Source organism: Callithrix jacchus, chromosome 11, assembly GCF_049354715.1.
Source record: "Callithrix jacchus isolate 240 chromosome 11, calJac240_pri, whole genome shotgun sequence".
NCBI lineage: Eukaryota > Metazoa > Chordata > Mammalia > Primates > Cebidae > Callithrix > Callithrix jacchus.
The window spans coordinates 10,449,026-10,471,363 of NC_133512.1; the positions used below are offsets into that span (position 1 = coordinate 10,449,026).

The 22,338-nt window shown below is 40.5% G+C and overlaps 1 protein-coding gene across 5 annotated transcripts in view; it reads right to left on the reverse strand.

Moving 5' to 3' along the window:
- Positions 1-22,338, reverse strand: part of GLI3 (GLI family zinc finger 3) — a 284,194-nt gene that overhangs the window by 247,596 nt on the left and 14,260 nt on the right. For 3 of the 5 annotated variants that reach the window (XM_054237018.2, XM_078342254.1, XM_078342256.1), the window contains exon 2: positions 21,540-21,704. The exons of the other annotated variants lie outside the window; for them this stretch is intronic. In XM_054237018.2, coding sequence (XP_054092993.2) covers positions 21,540-21,663 — 124 coding nt within the window. In that variant the 5' untranslated portion in view covers positions 21,664-21,704. The remainder of the gene's footprint in view (positions 1-21,539; positions 21,705-22,338) is intronic. 5 annotated transcript variants of the gene reach the window in all.

Sequence of the window (22,338 nt, forward strand, 5' to 3'; positions counted from 1 at the left end):
AAGATACCATCTCAAAAAAATATATATGGTATTATAATCTACCGGGACAACTGTCATATAAGTAATCCATTGTTGATCCACCATCTTCATGTGGTTCATGAATACATTTTTTTTAATTTAATATTTAAAACTGATAGTAAATCAGAATTATAATGGGATTCCAAAGATAAAGGTGATGGCCCATCTTTGGTCCATGTTCTCCCCAAAAATCTGACCTCAGCTGAAATGCATAGAATCTCTCCTCTCTTTCTCTCTCCCTCCCTCCCTCTTTCTCTCTCTCTCTCTCTCTCTCTCTCTCTCTCTCTCTCTCTCTCTCTCTCTCACACACACACACACACACATACACACACAGAGCAAATCACTGTACTACACAGACTCGTCAAACATGCTTCCTGGTTTCTAAAACCATGTGAGGCAGCACCAGTTTCCACTAAAACTAGTGATTAATGTCAGAGCAGTAGTCAGGATCGACTGTATTCATTTTATGTCAATGATCAGTTAGCATCACTAAGAATGAAGGCAAGGCTATGGGTTTCATATCCACAAAAGCTATGTTCATAGCTGCCATTTTGCACAAATAAATGAGTAAGTGCTGCTCTCACAAACGTGCACATCACCAGGCTGATGGGCTGAGACAGCAGCCAGGTGAATGCATGTCTTCCACCAGTGTCCACCAGGCCCCCTGGCTGCCACCCCTAAGCTTGGGCAGCCTCCTGTTCTCTCTGCTCTGCTAGAAGCTGCAGTGAATGGACAGGGGTCCCAGTGATGTCATCATAAAACAGCCACACCAACCTCAGGGGGCCCCTGACATTGCTGTACGTCCCACTCTTACGCACTCAGCATCTTTTCCCATTCCTCACAAAGATACTTCAAAATAATTCACCATTCTTAAACCCACTTCTTCTATTCATATCAGCCTTCACAACCTCATGGTGAAAACTAGGGAAAAAAGGAGGTGACCACGGGAGGCCTGGGCATTCGCACCCCAGTCCTGACAAATAGGCGCGAGGGGGCTGTGATTTCCTTCCCACCCTCCCCATTGTTTTATTTATTATTTATTTTAAATTGACAGAAAAAAATTGCATTTATTAAAACATGATGTCTGAAGTATACATACACACCCACTGTGGAACAGTTAACTCTGCCTAATTAGAATATGCATAACCTCACATGATTATCATCCTTGTGGTGAAAACATTTAACATACACTCTCAGCATTTTCCGAGAACACAATGTAGGGTCACTGACTATAGCCACCATACTGTACAATAGACCTGTGGAACTTATTCCTCCTACCTAACTGTCATTTTGTATTCTTTGACCAACACCTCCCCAATCCCGTCCCACAAGCGCCCCATCCCCTGGTTACCTACCACCGTTCTACCCTCTAGTTCCACGAGCTTGACTTTAATTTTACCTCCCATATATGAGTGAGAACACTTGGTACTTTTCTTTCTGTGCATGGCTTATTTCACTTGACATAATGTCCTCCAGTTCCATCCACATTGTCAAAAATGACAGGATTTCCTTCTTTTTGATGGCCGCATAGTATTTCACTGTGTATATAACACATTTTCTTTCTCCATTTGCCCATGGACACAGGTTGATTCTGTATCTTGCCCACTGTGAATAAGGCTGCAATGAACATAGCACTGCAGATATCTCTTTAAAATATTGATTTGAAGTCGGACATGGTGGCTCATGCCTGTAATCCCAGCACTTTGGGAGGCCGAGGCAGGCGAATCACTTGAGACCAGGAGTTTGAGACCAACCTGGCCAACATGGCAAAATCAAGTCTCTACTAAAAATACAAAAGTTAGCTGGACCTGGTGGTACACACCTATAATCCCAACTACTTGGGATGCTGAGACAAGAGAATCACTTGAACCCAGGAAGCAGAAGTTACAATGAGCCAAGATTGCACTCCTGCACTGCAGCCTGGGGCGAGACTCCATCTCAAAAAATATATCAACATTGATTTAACCTGACCTCCTTCTGTCTTCCACACTCCCCCCAGGTCTGCCACAGCCTCCTGATCACCTTCATTCTCCCCACTCCAAGCCATTTTTCCCACTGGGGCCAAAGGGTATTTTCAAAGCAGACGGTATCCCACCAGTCTGCTCTTCCCACCCACCTGAGGGATGGAGCTGAAAGTCTTTAGCATCGCCCTCATGGGCCTCCACCAGTAGGACTCATATGCCTTTCCACTCACATTCTCTATCTCCATCCTCCTATCCCCAAACCATGCCTATCTAACAAGCAACCTACACTGATGGGTACCATTTTCCCAAACCACCAAGAATGCTTACCCTTTAAGTATTTGCTTCTGCTACTCCCTCAACCTTCAGTGCGTTTCTCCTTTGTCTTATTGTTTAGGCCCTAGTTCCCACTCCTGTCTGCCCCTGCCTTCACTACTGACATTTAAAGGATTTAACTCCTAACCTCTTCTGTGAGACTTCCCTTCATATTCTATAGATGTCATGTATATTGCACTTAGTAAGTGTACTGAAATATGCTTGTTTACTTATCCAATTATAAATATCTTAACAGCAGGCCCCATATTTTATTAATCTTCACAGTCAGATAAAGCCTGGCACTTAGCATAGCCTCAATAACTGTTTGTTGACTGTGGGAGGCACATCAGTTAAAATGATTCTTACACTTATAACTGCATGGAACTAGGTAGGAGCAAGAGTTCAGAAAATAAATGGTCCAGGGTTTTCTACATCTTATTTCCCTAAATTCTGTCCCCAACCTCTTCCTGAGCTTCATTCAATTTGCGTATGTTTAAGGAAAAAAGAAAAGTTCTTATTAGACAGAATTCCCCTGGACAGGGTCTAGACATGAAAAGTTCTATTGTATGCACGACTTCCCTGAGACAGTCCTTCAGTGAAGGAAGGAAGTTCAGATTTCTCTGTGGGCTGGCAAATTGTCTGCACTTATTGGCATGGCTATGGTGAATTTGTATCTTCTCAGACAAAAGGCCAAATGCTGCATGATTTAAACTTCAGAGAATAAACAAGAGTCATGTCTCTCAAGGACTTCCAAAAGCTTTCAGGAGCATGTTGCGGACAAGCTTTCAAGTGTATGAAGTTGAGGCTTAAGAAACTACTGGAATTACACCGCAGATGGCAACACTTCTTATCTTCAAAGGGATGTGCAGCCTGCTATGTGGCATTCTTAAAGGTATTTGTGATTCTTTTTATAAGAATCTACCTCATACAATAAGCATCATAGCAATATTATCACGTACAGAACTGAGACCACATCCTTCACATACCTTCTCTTTGATTTGGCCACAACCAGCATCATCTAAAACCTGGCATCCCTAAGTCATTAGTTGACTAAGGCTATCCTAAAGTCGGGGTAACTTAAGGTCAAAGGTAAGAGCTCCAATACTCCTTTGGCATTTTCCACCACTGTGAAGTAACTCCCAGCAACAACAAACAAATAACAGACAGCCTCAACCCACACCGAATCCTTGACGCTGGCACTGAAAGATTTCAGGAAAAAGTCACCCAACAACAGACCCCACTCTCAAAGAACGGAGAGGGCAGCTGGTGTGACTTAAGCATTCAGCCCAATGTAGAGAAGCTGGAAAATCGTACTTTTCCTGAGCCAACAGAAGAGATGTTTACATTAACCAAAGTACTCATCAATGTACCTGCAACTTTCAATTCAAGACAGATGAGACAAAAGTAAAACTAAATTGCTTCCAGAATACGTTAAAGTATAAAAGGTGAAAATACAGCAAACACCCGTTAGGTCTTGCCAACTGTTATTTCCTACATATTTGCTTATAAGTGATAGGTATTTTTAAACGCTTCTAAAGACACATGCAAAATATGAACGCTAATGCAAGTATGCATTTGTGTGGCTTTGATGGATGCCTGGGAAAAGAGTAACCTTGGGAGAATGTGACAGAAAAACAACTAAGACTGCTTCCCACAGCCAATATAATTATAATAAAGCCTGATAAGTGAGCTTAATTCCACGCCAGACAAAATTCTGATGGGGTTGGGCACAGTGGCTCGTGCCTGCCATCTCAGCACTTTGGGAGGCCAAGGCTGGTGGATCATCTGAGGTCAGGAGTTCAAGACCAGCCCGAACAATATGGTGAAACCCCATCTCTACTAAAAATAAAAAATTCGCTGGGCGTGGTGTTGTACGCCTGTAGTCCCAGCTACTCAGGAAGCTGACACAGGAGAATTGCTTGAACCCTGGAGGTGGAGGTTGTACTGAGCCAAGATCGTGCCACTGCACCCCAGCCTGGACGACAGAGTGAAAATCCATCTCAAAAAAAAAAAAAAAAAAGAAGAAGACGCCAGGCGCAGTGGCTCACGCCTATAATCCCAGCACTTTGGGAGGCCGAGGCAGGTGGATCATGAGGTCAAGAGATCAAGACCATCCTGGTCAACAAGGTGAAACCCCGTCTCTACTAAAAATACAAAAAAATTAGCTGGGCATGGTGGCGTGTGCCTGTAATCCCAGCTACTCAGGAGGCTGAGGCAGGAGAATTGCCTGAACCCAGGAGGCGGAGGTTGCGGTGAGCTGAGATCGCGCCATTGCACTCCAGCCTGGGCAACAAGAGCAAAATTCCGTCTCAAAATAAAAAAAAAAAGAAAAAGAAAAAACAAACTCTAAAGGAATACTTTTAATTGTGACATAATTCAGAGAATAACATAAGCAACATCTAGGCATCCACCACCCAGGTTTAACAGAAACCTCTTCTCTTGCTTGGCCAGGTACGGTGGCTCACTCATGTAATCCCAGCACTTTGGGAAGCTGAGATGGGCTGATCACGAGGTCGAGAGATCGAGACCATCCTGGACAACATGGTGAAACCCCGTCTCTACTAAAAATACAAAAATTAGCTGGGCATGGTGGCACACACCTGTAGTCCCAGCTACTCAGGAGGCTGAGGCAGGAGCATTGCTTGAACTTGAGAGGCAGAGGTTGCAGTAAGCCAAGATTGTGCCACTGCACTCCAGTCTGGGGGAAAGAGCAAGACTCCATCTCAAAAATAAAAATAGATAAACATTAAAAAAAAAACCCTCTTCTCTTTAAGGAAGTAAGATGATACAGATACAGCTGAAACTTCTCCATCTTGTCCCCTTTCCACTCTCCCCAGAGGTAATCACTACTGCAGAACTGATTATATCATGCATGTTTTTATACTTTTATTTTATACATATGAATTCATAAGTAACATAATTCTACAAAGGTATAACTCAAGTTCAGCTAGAAGAAAATATCCAACAGAAGCCAAGAGCCATCTGAAAAGGAAGAATAGTAAGAGATAATGAGCACTATCAGATAAAATGTACTCTATGTATAACATCTGAAAGGGTATGATACAACAATAAAATAGACAGATTGATCATAGAATAAAACTTTACAGAAAAAGAACCTAAACTATGTATTAAGGCAGTACCCAATACAGGTATTACTTCAAATCATTGAAAGAAAAACTAGTAAACAATTATCCACTTCCAAAGAACTAAATTTTTTTTAAAAGAAACTTCAACAGATACTTCACAAAAGAAGATATCTAAACAGCCAATAAATATCTTAAAAAGATACTTGAGTCCCTCAGTCATCAGAGACAAATTAAAACCATAACTGGATACCATTGCATAGCCCAAAGAAGGGCTACAATGAAAAATACCGAAAATACCAAGTGTTGGCAAGAATGAGAAACAAGTCTGTTCAGCCCCTTGGGAAGAGTATTAGGCAGTATCTACCAAAGCTAATATATGCACACCCTAGGAGAAAAAAATCCCACTCCTAGGTTTATGCCCAACAGAAATGTGTACTCAGATCCACCAAAAGACAGCTACCTGACAGCCAATGTTCCTGACAGCCAAACCCTGGAAGCCACCCAAATGCCCATCAGCGGTAGCGTGGATAAACAGAGCAAGTGTTTCTTTCTTGATCTGGGCTCTGTTCACATGGTGTGTTCATTCTGGGAAAATTCATCAAGCTGCTCACTTATGCTATGTGACTTTTTTATCTGGGTATTACATTTCAATTAAAAGGCTTAAAAAGCAAGGTAAGGTTTTTGCCTATCCTATCTTCTTTTAAAATATTACACTTATGTTGATATGTGTTTCTGAAAAAGAGCACTCACATGAACAGCTGATGGAACTATAAGTCGCTGTGTTTCTGGGAGATAACTGGATAAGATGTAGTCAAAGCACACAGATTTGTTTGCAAGGATTTTCCTCACATCATTATTTACAATTGAAAAAAAATGTGCATGTCCAATAATGGGGAATTGAGTCAATTCACAGCCATTAAAGCCAAGTTGGAGAACAGTGGTTCATGCCGCAGAAAGTGATCCTGGCATATGTTACCGAAACAGAGCGAAAGACTGAAAATATTCCTAAGTGTTAACCTTTATTTTCCAAGTGGTGCGCGTCTAGGCCATGTTTGTGTTCTGAATTTCCCAATGAGCAAGTATTCATTTCATAAAAATAAAAACACAGCCAAGCACAGGGGCTCAAGTCTGTAATCGCAGCACTTTGGGAGGCCAAGGTGGGTAGATTACATAAGGTCAGGAATTGGAGACCAGCCTGGCCAACAAGGCGAAATCTTGTCTCACTAAAAAATACAAAAATTAGCCAGGTATGTTGGTGTACACCTGTAGTCCTAGATACTCAGGAGGTTGAGGCAGGAGAATCACTTGAACCTGGGAGGCAGAGTTTGCAGTGGGCTGAGATCATGCCACTGCACTTCAGGCTGGGCAACAGAGGGAGATGCTGTCTCAAAACATAAATAGATAAAAATAAAAATAAAAACACATTTAAGACAGAAGAGAGCAGGGAACAGTACAGATGGCTCTAAAGTCTCAGGCTGGAGTGAGTAGGCTACGTAGACTCTGGTGAAGTTAGAGGCATCCTGCATTCCCAGGGCTCCTTTAGGCTCCATTTTTACTGGAACTCTTTCCAACATGCATTGTTTTAATAATGTCCATAAAATAAACCATCTAATCTTTGTTAGATGATGCAGCATCTTCTCCGAGTGCTCCTGTGAAGACTAGTGCCCTTGCTTCTACTGTATCTGAACACTGCTGCCTAACTTTTCAATAACAACACTCCCAGCTCCCGCCTGTAAATTCCATTCTGTAAGAATAAATTACAAATATGGGTTACTTGAGAGATTCAGTGTTTAGGGGACTGGTAATCAAAGTTTATTGTACTCTTGGTTTTGTTTCTTTTTTCCACTCCAAAAAGTTTAATGCAACTAAATTAGCATCAAAGAAATTTGCAAAAGCTCTAAGTGAAGCCATGATGAAATATAACTACATAAAACCAGATGCCAAACAGAGAACTATGCAAAGCACTCTTTGAGGATGTTCAAGAGGTTTGAAAGAGGGCCATGATCTGGGAGGAGTTAGTCACAAAAGAGTCCAAAGTCTTCCTTCTGGCTGCCACACACATCTTCTTCCAGGAAGCTAAGTATAGGAAACCCGGTAGGTAATGGATGATGCCAGGTCTAAATCAAGAAAACATACATTTCAGACCTCAAAGGATCAACTGTTGTTGTGGCAGCTAATTGTAATTATCAACAATTCAGCCAACATTGGGCAAAAATTTCCCTGGATTTGTACCTGAAACTGTTATCTGCAGATTACCCTTCAAAATACCTACAATTTTTTTTTTTTTAATAGAGACAGGGTCTTACTCTTCTGCCCAGGCTGGAGTGCAATGGCATGATCATATCTCACAGCAGCCTTGACCTTCTGGTTCAAGCAATCCTCCCACCTCAGCCTCCCAAGTAGCTGGGACTACAGGCACATGCCACCATGCCCAGCTAATTTTTTAATAATTATTTTTGTAGAGGCAGGGTCTTGCTGTGTTGCCTGTGCTGACCTCAAACACGTGGACTCAAACAATCCTCCTTCCTTGGCCTCCCAAAGTGCTGGGATTACAGTGTGAGCCACCATGCCTTGTCTCTGGAATAGTATCTGACTCGACAATGTGATGGCACATTTGGTGTAAACAAAATCTTCAGTGGCATTTAACCCAAGATGGACCCATGCGTGTGATGTACACAGTCTAACTGAAAAGGAATTCTGAACTGCCTGTCCCAAATTTAGATCATATTAACTCATTCCCGTCCAGCTCCCCTTATTTATGGGACATCTTTCCTTTCATTTTACATTCTGCAAAATTCCTGTGGAACTTGGAGTCCATGTCATAGAGACTTGAATATCAAGAACGTAGAGGAAGAGAGCTCTTTAAATCACATGACCCACGTCCTTCATTTTCATAGCGAAAATGATGTGTAGGCAGAATCTTTTGAATTCTTAATATGCTATCAACTACGAAGTTATCTAGGTGACAACTACGTGATCACATGATGTACATGAGAAAGACTCAGTTCCACATTTCCTAATCACTAAGAGCCTATCTTATAGATCATCATTCCTCCAAAGAGAATTCTAATCATTCAACCAAAATTTTCCAAGAGAAAGATCTCCAAATACTCCCTGTAGAGGAGAGCCTCTGGCAAATGCTGGGTCATACATATCTTTAAGAATTAAAAAAAAAAAAAGGGCACAGGCCCATTTCCATAAAGTGCTATGTAAAATAATGCCAAAGGGTTCGCCCATTCTCAGACACCTCTCTGTCAAGGTCAAGGGTTCTGGGACTGCTGGTGAAGACCCCTGCTGTCGAAGATGATTCACTTTCTCAGATCTCATATTGGGCTTCAAGTAGTTGCCAATGTGGTCAATGGTATTTGTTTATGGAGGCAGGAGGTAGGCCTTCCTAGGCACTGACATTATCTTAACAAGAGAGAATTTCTATAAAAATTTTACTTTTCTTGTGCGTGTCCGTGAGACAGAGTTTCATTCTTGTTGCCCAGGCTGGAGTGCAATGGCGCAATCTCAGCTCACTGCAACCTCCACCTCCCAGGTTCAAGCATTTCTCCTGCCTTGGCCTCCAGAGTAGCTGGGATTGCAGGTGTGTGCTACCACGCCAAGCTAATTTTTGTATTTTTAGTAGACACGGGGTTTCACCATTTTGTCCAGACTGGTCTCAAACTCCTGACCTCAGGTGATCCGCCCACCTTAACCTCCCAAAGTACTGAGATTATAGGCGTTAGCCACTGCGTCTGGCCTCTTTTTTTAAAGCACATATACTCCCTCACTTCTATTCAAAAATGAAAGTCCCCCCAAGTTAAAATAAGGTACAAAATTACGCTAGCATTTATCTGAAGGCTTGTACTTGTATTATTAGTATACCCAAGTATTATAAAGTTTCTGTATTTGGTAGAGACTCATTTTCTCCCCACCATCAACCTACCCTCCCCGCGAGTAGTCTGAATACCAAAGATCTAGTCTGGAATAGTGACTCAGCAGTATTACTTTGTAGCCTGGTCCCAACTGATATTATCACTTCTTTATTAAGAAACAGTTTTTCTCTTCTACACCTCACTCACAACTCTGAACTTTTTGAAAAAGTAGTAAACGAAAATAAAATATGCTTTTTAAAATCTTTTCTTTTCAAGAAGAAAAGGGGAGTGACAAGAGATCTGCAGATTGTCTTCTTATCCCTCTCTCTCCTTATAGTCTGTTGTTGTTGAAGAGAATCAAGGCAGAGATATTTTGCAGATATCCAGATGAAGGCCTAGCAATCGGTACATGCAGCACCACGTTTCCCATTCAATCTAGAAAAACCACCACTACCTCGTCTAAACCAACACTAGTCATCACTGGCAAGAAAAAGCAACAGTAGAAATGTTTCTGCTATAACACTGCACAAGCCTGTTTAATCCTTGAATTCCCCAATATTCAACCAATATGTATGCTGATTTGTGCGTGTGTGAATATACATGTAGACAGACAACTGACAGATTTATAAGCATCTTTTTTTCCCGAGTCATCCAGTGTTTTGGGCCAAACTGATGGATAAAAATATTCCAATTTTGTGTGAAACCGATCAAAGAAAGTGCTTTGAATTTATGTGAAAAAGTTTCCCATTAAGATGGTAGCTATTTTTTCAAGCACGATTCATTTTAATTGTGGAAAAGAGCCGAAAGGCTTTGTCAGGGGGCACATGTTTTCTATAAATCAAAACGTAAATAAATGTGAGATTATTTCACTGGGCATACATATGGTTTTTGCTAAGTAAACTCTATTTATAAAACATTGTTAGCCTGCACAGGAACTGCTGTCAACGTTTATAGGAAAGGAACTTTTCTACTGCTCTGAAACTTGCCAGGATTTGAAAACAAGCCTAGAAACATTAGTATTTTAGGAAAGACTGGATTTAAACTTAATGTGAAATAGACCACTGTCTGTTTTCTGGTTTTTAAATGCTTGGAAGAAATCTTCAACTGAATATTAGCTTCACATTTTACCAGAAAACATTTACATTGATGGAAGTTCCATTATTTCAACCGTGCCATTGTTTTAATCTTTCTAGAAGTTCTCTTTTGGTTATAGGTAAGGGTCTTGGATTATTTTTCTTATCATTGCCACTAAAACAAAAAATATTCCATGAAAGGGGAGTCTTTGACGTTAATTAAAGCCTCGTATTCCTAACCGCCGCACCATCTCCTCCCAAAGGTTCATTTGTACCATCTCTTCTCTTTATTATACTCACCCTTGACCATAAACACATTTATCTGTTCTGCTCAGAGCACTCCTCAAAATGAATTTGCTGTGAAAGGAATTAGCCATAAGCAAGCATTAAGCAAGAGCCCTTGAAAACCAACAGCAACCCGACAACGTAATGGTAACCTTAATAATCATTTACATTCTCCATGTTCCATTCAGCTTTTCTTTCTTGAGCTGCAGTGCCTTCCAAAACAGGGTTTTTTCCAGTGCTTTTGCAATGAATCCCTACTCTAGGTGGATGTATTTCAATGGTTAGTCATGAGCAGTTCCGGAAGGAGACATCTTGCGCTCTCTCTTCTCTCTCGCTTTTTTTTTCAAGTTGCAATTGTAAGATTGTCATCTTTTGGCATGAAACACATTTGTTTTCATTTTTAAAGATAAATATTCATGCAGAAATGACTCATCCTCTTGAATGGCAAGGGGAAAATGTTAGGTAATTCCACAAAAATAACTCAAAGGATTTTAAAATTTGCGTAAGAAACACCTGAATTTCCAAGTTAATAAAACATTTAAATATATTTTAGGATTATTTCACATGTAATTATCTGTATATTATTAAACTGCTTTGGAAGCAATGTAAATATCATAACTCCCAAATATTTGTCCCAATTTATATGTCGAATTCCAAAATATTTAACCCAATGTATGTAGAGAACTCTGTTTCTTTGAAGGGAAAGGTTGCTTATAAAATGTAACTATGGCTCCAATAAGCTTAAAAAATAATCACAGACAGATGAAGAAGAAAAACAATTATTTTCTGTACAATTCGTTGTTGTAATTTTGCGGATTGAGAGCTAGCAGCCCTAACAGACCCTAATGCATTTGAAATTATAAGGAAAGGTCGAGTTCTGCAGAACTTCTGCTCCTAATCAATCACCAGAGATCAGTGACATCATTAGCGCCTTTGATCACAGCTCCTCTTTCAAGCTCAGATGGGATGGATTGATCCTTGCTGGCACAGAGAATGGAGAAACACCTAGGAATACAATTCACCGTGAAACACGAGAGGTCATCAGCATCTCTTCCCTTCCTTCAAGAGGAACAGAGAGTGCATTCCAGAGCAGCCCAACGCCAAACAATAGAGCCACCTCATTAAATCCAAACCTAATTCCCATCCCATCTTCCTAGGATTCCTAAAGCACTTTAAGAGAGGAAGGGATGATAAGCTACTTTTCTTTCAAAGAACTTAGGTTAAGAGCTTTTCAGTTTGTTCTTTTCTACCCAACATACCAACCCGGGGCAGGCCCCAAATCCCCTCACCATGTGGGGAGGGAAAGAATCTGGATTTTTTCTCCCATTTCCCGCATTACGACACACTTAAACAATGCAGAACTTCCCCTTCTACTTCTGAATTTTACTTAATGAAACAAGTAATATTTGAGAAATAAAGTTTTACATAATAAAACTGCCAGTGACTCTACACTGGCCAAGAAGAAAGTCCTTTAATATCATGTTGACCACTGCAATTTCAAAATGCTTGCCCTGCAGTCACTCAGCGTGTTCTCCTCTGAAATGGTCACTTTGGGAATGAAAAGTTTTAATTGACCTTTCCTCCGTTTGCTCCCCCTCCCTATTTGTAACAGCAGTCTAATTGAGCTTCGTGACCAGTGGTGAAATGTAGTTTATTATCTCCCTCATCAGGTGATCAATGATTTCATTAATAAGACAGATAACAAAACTGTCATATCATCGACACTGTTATGAAAGATGATCCTAGCTTCCCGCTCCATTTTCCAAGGTCTGGGGTTCTCGGTGGCAGCTCTGAGTCCATTCAATATTTTCCACAGACAGAGAAAAGTGAAAATCCATTTTGAAACCAATTTCAATTAGGATCCAGAAGCTGTTATCACAGGTGTCGCAGAATGGGCCCGTAAGTGGAAATGTCGCCTATCCATTCTGAAATGAAACCTTATCAGGGGCTACAAAGATGGCTGGGGACAGCCTATCTGTAAATTACTTTTCGTCGTGTGTTAACTCAACCTTAGTTCTGTCATATGGAATTCTTTCCATCCACTAGTAATAATCTAATGACTAACTAGACATAGCACCCAAATGGCTTTCAGCCGGGCAGGGCTGTCCCCTGAAACCCTTAAACATGGGTACAAATGCAAACACACAGGGGCCTGCAGGCCGGCAAAGGGACAGGCATGCTTTAAATGATAGAACTAAAAGTTTATTATGGGAAATAAAAGAAGCCCGTCTCCACCCATTGCATTCCTGGTGATTTTTCAATTGCAAACTCCAAGGCCCCGTTATTTCATTAATGCAGCACCCAAGTAGTGAGGCTTTTCTCTCACATCTTTCAGTCTCCTTTTAGCAAATTATCCCATGACGGCAGATTTATTCAGTCAAAGACCTCGGACTTTGAGAGGCAACAAAAGAATCAAGAGACTTTCTGGTCCACCTGCCTGGCGAATGATGAGGCAGGGAAAAGTCTCCCCCAGAGAAACCAATCAAACCATTGTGTGGCACCGTCAGACCTTTTCAACTGTCAAGCCAGAGAGCAGGGAAAGAGATGAAAGAACGCGGGACGAAGCTACCATTTACGGAACCATGTGGGAATGGTCTCCTAAGATTTAATAATTGGGATGGAACTCAACTTTCTACAACTAAAGAAGGAAAAAAAAGAAAAGAAGAAAGAGACCAGTAAGAGGAAAGAGTCGAAGAAAGGGAAAAAGAGCAAGCAAGAAAAAAAAAAAAAACAGCCTAAATTGTACTAGGAATAACTTTAACATAAAAATTCTGTCTACCTGAGACAAAGTCCAATCTATGTAAGTAAAGGAGAGAGGGGAAAGATTCTTCCAAAAAAAAAAAAAAAAAGACAGAAAGAGAGAAAAAAAATAGCAAAGCGTTTGATATTTTCCCTCTAGGTTATAGCTGCATTAACTGTTCAGATTCTAATTTTCGCATGCAATTAATTTAAAGTAGCAAAAACAATAATGAAAAGCCCTTATTAATATGGCTGTCTTGTAGTTTTAAACATAAAATGGAATTTTAAATTGGCCTAAAATGTACATTCACTGGATGCTTAAAAAAAAAAAAAAAAGATTCAAATAGCAGATGCTCTAGGTTGTAGATTTCTGAACAATTTTCAAAAAGATTTTTGTTCTACAACAAATTCAACACAAGATATCTAAATAGAAGAAAATAAAAAGAACTAACACTAAGTTTTGCTAACAGGAACTAAAAGAAACATGGGTTTTCTTAAAATGTAAAATAAAGAGAGCATCAAGCAGCTACTGAAGTGCCTGTGCTTTCTGTCATTACTGGGGACTCAAAACAGATGCGGTACTGAGTTGAGTTGTTTAAAGCACAAGCAGTGGTCAAAATTCGGGGGAGGTGCTAGAAATGCACGATGGTGGCGGTAGCTATGTGAACTTATGGATTTTCAAAACTCGTAGAACTGCACACCACAAAGAGTGAATTTTACTGTATGCAAATTTTACCAAATAATAAACTAGGGCAGACACATTTGGAAACGTTTCTATGTAAACAAGATAACAGGCAATTTTTTGCTTTTACCATCACCCAGTCTCTCCAAAGCTGCCTGGAAAAGCAAGTCCTCCCCAGTCTGGGGGGTCAGAGCAGGAGGTGGTGGGAGGCCACTAACTACCTCTCCAGAGGGAGATTTTCCTCCCATAATCACCGCTTTGCCCCTTAAACATCCCCTCTTTAGTGGTTGTTCTGATTCTGAGCAGCTTGTTTCTAGAAATTTGAAATCCCCACACCCCATGATCACAAGTAATCAAAGGCAACCCAGAAACATCCCGTCCAAGCAAAATATCATGCTGTGACTTTTTACTCTTAAATGTGAAAAATGGAAGTGGTATTTATTCCTGATTTATCTGGTATTTATTTATCCCAGGAATTATTCTTTTTCAAGAGAAATCCAATAGCTATATCCAAAAGAAAAAGAGTCTTGCCCTTAAGGAAACATATTAGGACAAAATTACTGATTTCATTTGATAATTTCAGTGAGTATTTATGAATGAGAAGCAGACCCTAAAAGCACTGGATTCATTAAATCCCAACTTGTGCCAATTTCAGGACCAGTGATTTAAGATATTTTTCCCTAACTCTAGCCTGTTCAGCTAGAACCTGATCACCAACCTCATGTAAGGATTTCCTATTAGCCAATCCTTCTAATTCTCTCCAGCAGATTAAAGCTGAACCATGTAAAGCTGAACCATTCAGAGAATACTAATAAATAATGTTGCACTGAAATAAGTGAGGTGAAATGCATCAACAAGTTTAATCCTGGCAAGCTATACCCAGAAGCGTCTATTACCAACAATAGCTAACATGTTTGGGCACTCTCTGTGCCAGAGTCAGAGAGGTTAAGTACTTAGCCCATGGTCGCACAGCAATTACGGGGTAGGGATAGAGCTCAAAGCCTGGCCTCTAGCTGCACAACACTACTGCTGTGCTACACATGCCCCCTGCCCTCCTGTCTCAAAGTATTGTAATCTGCAGGCTTATTCAGTATCTGCTGAGGTCCTCTCAGCAAACACACTGAATGTGAGCAGGGAGCGGGTAAGGTAGAAAAACCAGGTGCTACCCTCAACAAGTTTAACTGAACTGTAAAACTTGAGTGCTATGGAAAGTATGAGATAAACTGAAGGAAGAGGGATCTGAAGAGCCTCGAACATATTCTGTAGGATACTACAGTGGTGGATATGTGACGTACATTTGCCAAAACCCACAGAACTGTATTACAGAGTGAACCCCAATGTCAATGATGGACTTTAGTTAATAACAGTGCATCAATGTTGGTTCATCAGTTGTAACAAATGTACCACACTAATGTAAGATATTAATAATAGGGGAAAGTATGTATGGTGGGGTATAAGAGAACTCGCTGTTTCTTCTCCTCAGTTTTTTTGTAAACCTAAAACCTCTCTAAAACACGTGGCCTTTATTAAAATAATAATAATTTTAAAAATGAAAAAAATAAATCTAGTGTTTTCAGCTAGTTCCCCAAAGGGCACAAGACCTCATGAGGACAGAAAGAGACTGGGGAAATTTGAGAATTTAAACATGCATTGGTGTTAGCAAAACACATCTACGGAGAAACCCATGGATGAATGGCCAAGCGCTCTTGCGTTTAGCTAAAGCACAGATTATGGGATGGGACAGTGGTGTATCTACTACTGAGCATATCAGACTGGAACATCAGACTGGGGCCAGATTTTAGAAGATACCTAAATGTTAAGTCAAAGACTTTGAGCTTTATTTTACAAGTAGCTGGGAGTCACTGGAGCTTTTAGAGCAGGGGTGTGGCATAAGCAGAACTGTAATAAGCCTAATTGAGCAGGAGCAAGTCCCATGCCTGACAAGAGTGGAGATGAAAAGCAAGGTGATTAGACAGAAGGTCATTTGAATCATCTAAGCATGAGGCGTGAGGGTTGTCGCCACACAGTATAGTAGGTTGCCCTGAAGAGACACGCAAGTGAGTAATTACAGAGGAAAATCTAACAGAACCTCAAAACCGGTAGGACATGGAAGCAGGAGAGAAGGAGGGGTCAAAGGTGACGGTGCGGTTTCAAGCCTGGCTGACCACAGGAAAGGTGATATACTTAGCCAGAATAAAGAACACAGCGGTAACCAGAGGTCAGGATGTGTGAGTTTGGAGCTCAAGGGAGTCGGGGCTCTTATTAGAATCAGAATATTTGTCATCGGTTAGCTGGTTTATAAACACAAAAACTCTCTATAAAAAATAAAATCTAATTCGCAAACAGCACAAACCACCAGTTCATCCCAGGACAAGAATCAAGAAAAAGGATGTATATATGCTGTTTCTAATGCAGTAGCATAAAATCAATCAGTACAACACTAGCTTTTAAGGTTGAGGAAACCAAAATAAATTTTCCCAAAATTATCTTCACTATTTTCCAATGTAAGAAGGCATTTAGAAGGAAGTGTACGGAAACTTTGTTTTCTTAGTGCGACCTTCCTTAAGATGCACAAACTTGGTCACATTTGGGATTTGGGAAACATCTTGAACTATTTTTCAGACATCTGAGCCCAGCAAATTCACTATTAGTTTTGCCAAACATATTTCCCTTAATTTGAAAACCTATGTGTATGTTCAAGAAAACACAATCTTTTTGTTTTGGATTCTCAGTGTTTACCTCACCAGCATGCTTTGTCCTAATAGCAATGGCTAACGTTTGCAGAGCCCTTCCTGTATGTTTATGACATGGCAGCTGTGAAGTAGGTCTTACTATTATCCTGCTAAACTGATAAGAAAATTGGAACGCTGAAAAGTTAATCTGCCTGCACTCACATGGCTAGAGCTTCAGCTCCCAGAACTCAAACGAGCTTTCAGATCCCCAAACGTGCGTGTGCAAATGAACATCCAATAATCTGAAACCCATTTTATCTGAACATCCTTTCCACTTATCTGCCATGTGCCAGGAAATGGGATGTGGCAAAGAAAAAGAGCTGGACCTCTCCAGAAACAGGAAACAAAAAACTCACAACCTATGGACTTTGTGGTGTGAACCACCTGCCCATTTCAGAGCAGAACTGGGCACACAGACTCTTACCATAAAAAAGTCAAGGAGACAGGAATTCATGGTAAAGAACAGCAGATGAATTCCAAACGTCCAACAAAACTTAAAGCCATCTTACTCCCAGCTAGAAAGACCAACAGACATCACAAGTATTGGTTGGTGCAAAAGTAACCAACCAATACGGTTGGTTTTTGTCATTACTTTGAAAGGCAAAAACCACAATTACCTTTGCACCAACCTAATAACACCCACGCAATGGACAGTGTAAAAGCAAATCGCAAGGCCAGGAAGTAACCAAAAGTTAAAGCGGAAAAAAAAAAAAAGCATCTCCTTAGGAATTTGCAGACCATAGCACTTTCCCCTTACCAACCTGGAAGAAAATAATCTTTTAAGCAAAGGACCAAATTCTTCTTTTTGAAAGAATCAAAGCGAACAGGGAACTTCCTTTGCATCATTAATCTATCAACCTTGGTTTCGCGTTGCATCAGCATTAGTATAATAATTTCTGCTTTTTATCACTTTCAAGTATGTTCCCAATAACTATCAGATCTGATAAAAGATCCCCAAGACCACAGCCTCCACATGTTTATCATTAGTTTCTTTTTTAAAAGCGGAGTTGTAGATTAATAGGAACTATCGAATTACTCCTTTAAAACAAAATTACGAGCCAAAAATGAGGCAAAACACTTCAAATTGAAAAGTTCAGTATTTACAAATCATTGAAAATAATTTTATAAGAGAATGAGAACATGTAGAACATTGGAAGATTCAGATTAAAAAACTCTTATTATTTAGAAAACACAGCATGTAGCTTATGAAGTAATGAATCTAAACCAAAAAGGGATTATTAAGGTATTATACTTACGGGCTTCACACATTAATGGACTTGGACATTTTAAAATCAACAATTACACCTACTATCTGCATGCATACTTTCTATGGGAAAGCCACCGTGTGAATGCCAAAAATTATCATAAATCACAACTGTACTGAAATAATTCCGAAAACTAAATGTCATCTCCTTTGTCATTTACACTTCAAATACAACACTTAAAGTTAAAATCAAACTATGGGCACATGAAAGTGTGGGTACACTGTTCTTCCCTCATAAAGATTACCGAAGGCTTTATATGTTGATATAGGTTCTTAAATGTTACGAAAATCAAATCTGCCTTGCTTTTTTCTGTTATACAAGATCTAGAACACAGTTTTTCACTTGCACTATTTTAAATTTCAGTGTTAGGTGGCAAATGCTTCTTTAAAAAGCTGTTCGGGTTTTCTGAACTATACTTTTTGGTTGTGGGTCTGTGTATGTTTAAACAAAACACTATACAAATGTTATTCCAGGAGCAGATACTCCACTGAGAAAGTATGAAAACAGATCTGTAAGGACACGCAGTGGAATGCAAGTGGTTTGGCTGGGAAGCTCACAATCAAGAACAAATTGTACCACAGAATGGCTGGAAAAGTTAATTAAAGCAACCTCACCAATAACTCAGCCAGTAACAAAACTTTTTTCTTCATTTGTTTGACTTTAATCATAAAATGGTAGGTGGGAGAGAAAATGCAGGTATCATATTCATATGGTTTTTGAAACTGAACTCATTTTTAATTGTTCAGTTACAAATGGATCTAGCTCAGAGCTTTGTTAAAAAAAAAAAAAGCACAAGAAATCTGGAAACAGTAGCAATCAGTGCTACCTCTTATAGCATCCACATGAGTCTGTTTTCCTTTCTACGAATAGCCTCAGTGCAGGTGTCCAAGCATTTCTGAAATGTTTGTAGAGAAACAGAAAAAAGATAGGAAGGGGGAATGAGGAACAGACAGATGGATAGAAGGATGGAAGGCCATGGTGATGTCAGCCACTAGCCAGCACACAGATAGTGCCCCACCTTGGAAAGCCTGCACCCCACGAGAGCTCTAAACCCAAACAGGGCCAGGTCCAAAGCCCACACACAGTCCCAGTGACCAAGACTGAGTGCAGAGGCAGCAGGTGACCAGGTTGCGGAAGATAGGGCCTCTGTGCTTCAGGCAATCCACGCCCCTCGGCATAGTCCTGGGACTGTAAAGAGGTTCTGAGCTAGTTAGATGAAAATTTAGAAGACTCTGTAAAAAAGACCATGGTAATTATCAGCATCACATACACAAAGAAAAAAGTTTACTGTCCTTTCTTTTTCTTGTCCCTATCTTTAAATTTGTTTACTTGTTTTCCAAGAATCTGCCTGTCAGCTTGCAATCCATGCTTAAAAACATCACTTCCACTTTTCTCTTATTTGATTTTTGTCCCAAAACATAAAACAGTAAATCTCTTAGAAAAAATAGGAACACTGAAAAAATGGTCAGAGTTCGCCAGACTTCTAGGATAGCCATCATTTAGGCATGTGCCCTCCAGGTTTGACCAATGAGTGTCTGCCCCCAAACAGGACAGAGTTCATACACATTTAGGAGAAAATGTGGGCATCGAGGGCACAAGTTGATTAAGGCAGGAAGCCACTGGAGTGTGGTTGAGGAAACAGGCGATTATTTAAAACTGTAGCACTAACATTTGTATACCATGACTGCTCCTTGTCTAGCTAGTTTTATCTTGTGCCTTTCTGGCTGCTGTGGGGCTCGTCTGTTCCCAGTCACCCTCAAAAGAATCAGAGGGAAACCGGAGGTCCAAGAGCAACTCAAGACAAATGCAGCTGCAGTGTAAAACCTCCTGAGTATGTGCCTCAGGTGTGGGAGTGGCAGAAACAACAGCATCTTCATAAGAATCAAACTCTGTGGCCATGCAGCTGAGATTCACAAACGTGACAGGCTTCACGAAGCGCAGCAGCTTCTGCCATGTACTTGTTCAAATTCACACACATGCATTCTCAGTTACTACCACACACACCCACACATCCACACACTCATGCATACACTCACCCACACTCACACATCCTCACACACCCACCCTCTACACACTCACACTCACCCACGCCCTCACATACAGGCACGTACACTCACACAAACTATAAAGATAACCAAAAGTTAAATTTGCCTAATTTTTACCAATTCCAGAAAAAAGAAACCAGGGTAACATATTTTTTAGGAGAAATGCCTTCTATTGGATGAAAAACAGAAATATTCTGGCTCAATTAAAATAAGCTCCAGTCTCGACTTTAAACACCAATAAAGGAAGAAGAATTTTCGCATATATGTAAATTCATTATTTTAACTTAGACATAAACATATCTCCCTAAGGATCAATTTAAAGTTGGAGTCATTTGCCAGCAGGTTTGAGAGCCAGCTCCTTCCATACGCAGTGCAGTCAGCAAAGCACACTCATGAAACCAGGTGAAGAAGTGCAGGTGAGAAGCGCAGGCTCCCAGCAGGCACGGAGAGGCCCACCGAGAAGTGGCCCGGCTGCTTGGAAGTATCTGCCCTTGGAGTCTAAGATTCCGGACCGGGGTTACCTTCCAAAGGAGATTCTGACTCTACAAGTGGATGTAAAAACTTGTAAATCAATCTAGTAAAACCTGTCTTGGAATATAGAAAATATAAGAATAGCAGGTTGGCTCATACAAATCGGTGTACCCAGATAGGCAATGTCCAGGAGCTAGGAGAAAGAGCCAGCTCATTCTTCCTAAAAGTCCATGGAAAAGCAGAGAAATTCAGGGAAGCCAGGAATGGCTATGAAATCTACAAAAATAAAGGCATTAGTGGCCCACAAGCGAGAAACAGCAGGGACAGGAAGTGAAGGATACCATTAACATATTCGGCCTATTTGTACCAAGGGGGCTCTGAAATTTATTTTCAACACTCCATGCTTGAACTGAAATGCCTCTTAACACTTGGCTTAAAATTTAAAAATACAGAATGCAGAAACAGTCGCTCTATGTTAACTCTGAACACAAGTAAATTAAATTTTTATAAGCTAACGACAAAACCTGCCTCTCAGATACCAGCATTACCTTTCGTTTCAATCATTAACAAGTCTTAATATCCTCTAAAGTAGTCTACTTAATATTGGGTGAGGGGACATTCCTGTCCTGTCACTAATTTTGACACGACTTTTGTGTCTTTGTACTAATTATTCCGAGTAGCATAGATGATCCACATGCAGCACAAAGCATTTTGAACTCTTGCCAGCCTAGTCAAGATGATTTCCAAAATGCCAAAACAGGAACTTCTGATAACAAATAACCTATCACATTTACACCTCAAATTAGAAAGTTTGGAAGTCAACGTGTGAATTGAGTGCCAAAACAGAGATTACTAAATCCCACGCCCCGCACCCCCAACCCCATCTGCTTTCTTTAGCCTTTCCTAGAACAAACACTGGTCCAGGTGCAAACGCTCAATTCCCAAGGAATGCAGAGAACACAGAAATGACTCCAGGCTGGGCTGCTGGTAATCCCTGTGCTGCTCACCATTAGAAGTGGTGCTGGAGGCAACGGCTTTCTCACTCACATCTGCTCGAGTGGAGCACTTCACTATGGAATTCTCAACTTTTTTCTTTTCAGTGGCCGTGGAGCTGTGGGACTGCGCCTCCATGATGTCTTCTCATTACTTCAGCTCTCTTCGACCAAAAACGCCTAAAGAAAACAACAGAGCCATCAACTTCCCAAAACGATGGGAAAAAAAAAACTTTCTGAAGTCCACTTCACCTGTCACCTGAGAAAAGCCTAAATTCAAAATGTGGGTGACATTTCTCCATAGGTTTTTCGGCAAAAATGTCTCAAGGTTTAACAAACCAGTGAAACTCTATCTACACATGCGAAAAAGAGAACAGAGGGAAATGTCCATAATGTGGTACTTTTTCCAAATCCCTACTGAGCATTTGGTATCCAATGGTCTCAAAATCTCAATTTGCAACTGTGTCTATCATGTGAAACAAGTGTCACATTACTTTTTAAAGCCGCATCTGCAAATGTCTCTTCAGGTGGCCAACTTTACAGGAAGGGGCATTTGAGCAACTTCCAAAGCAGGGGGTTTTTAATTATTAATTGGATGTTTTAAAGAGCGTCCAACAATTTCTAACACCCAAGGCCTACTCCAAATTTGGAATCAGGATATTCAGGCCAAGTGGTCAGTGGGTTTTGCCTCTTTCATGAAGCTATCTGAATTGCAGTATGCCTCTTAATCCTAATTCATTCAGGTAAGCTAAACTCCTTAACCTCTTTAAAGCATGAGAATATTTCAGTTCATTTAAGTTACAGTTTTAAGACA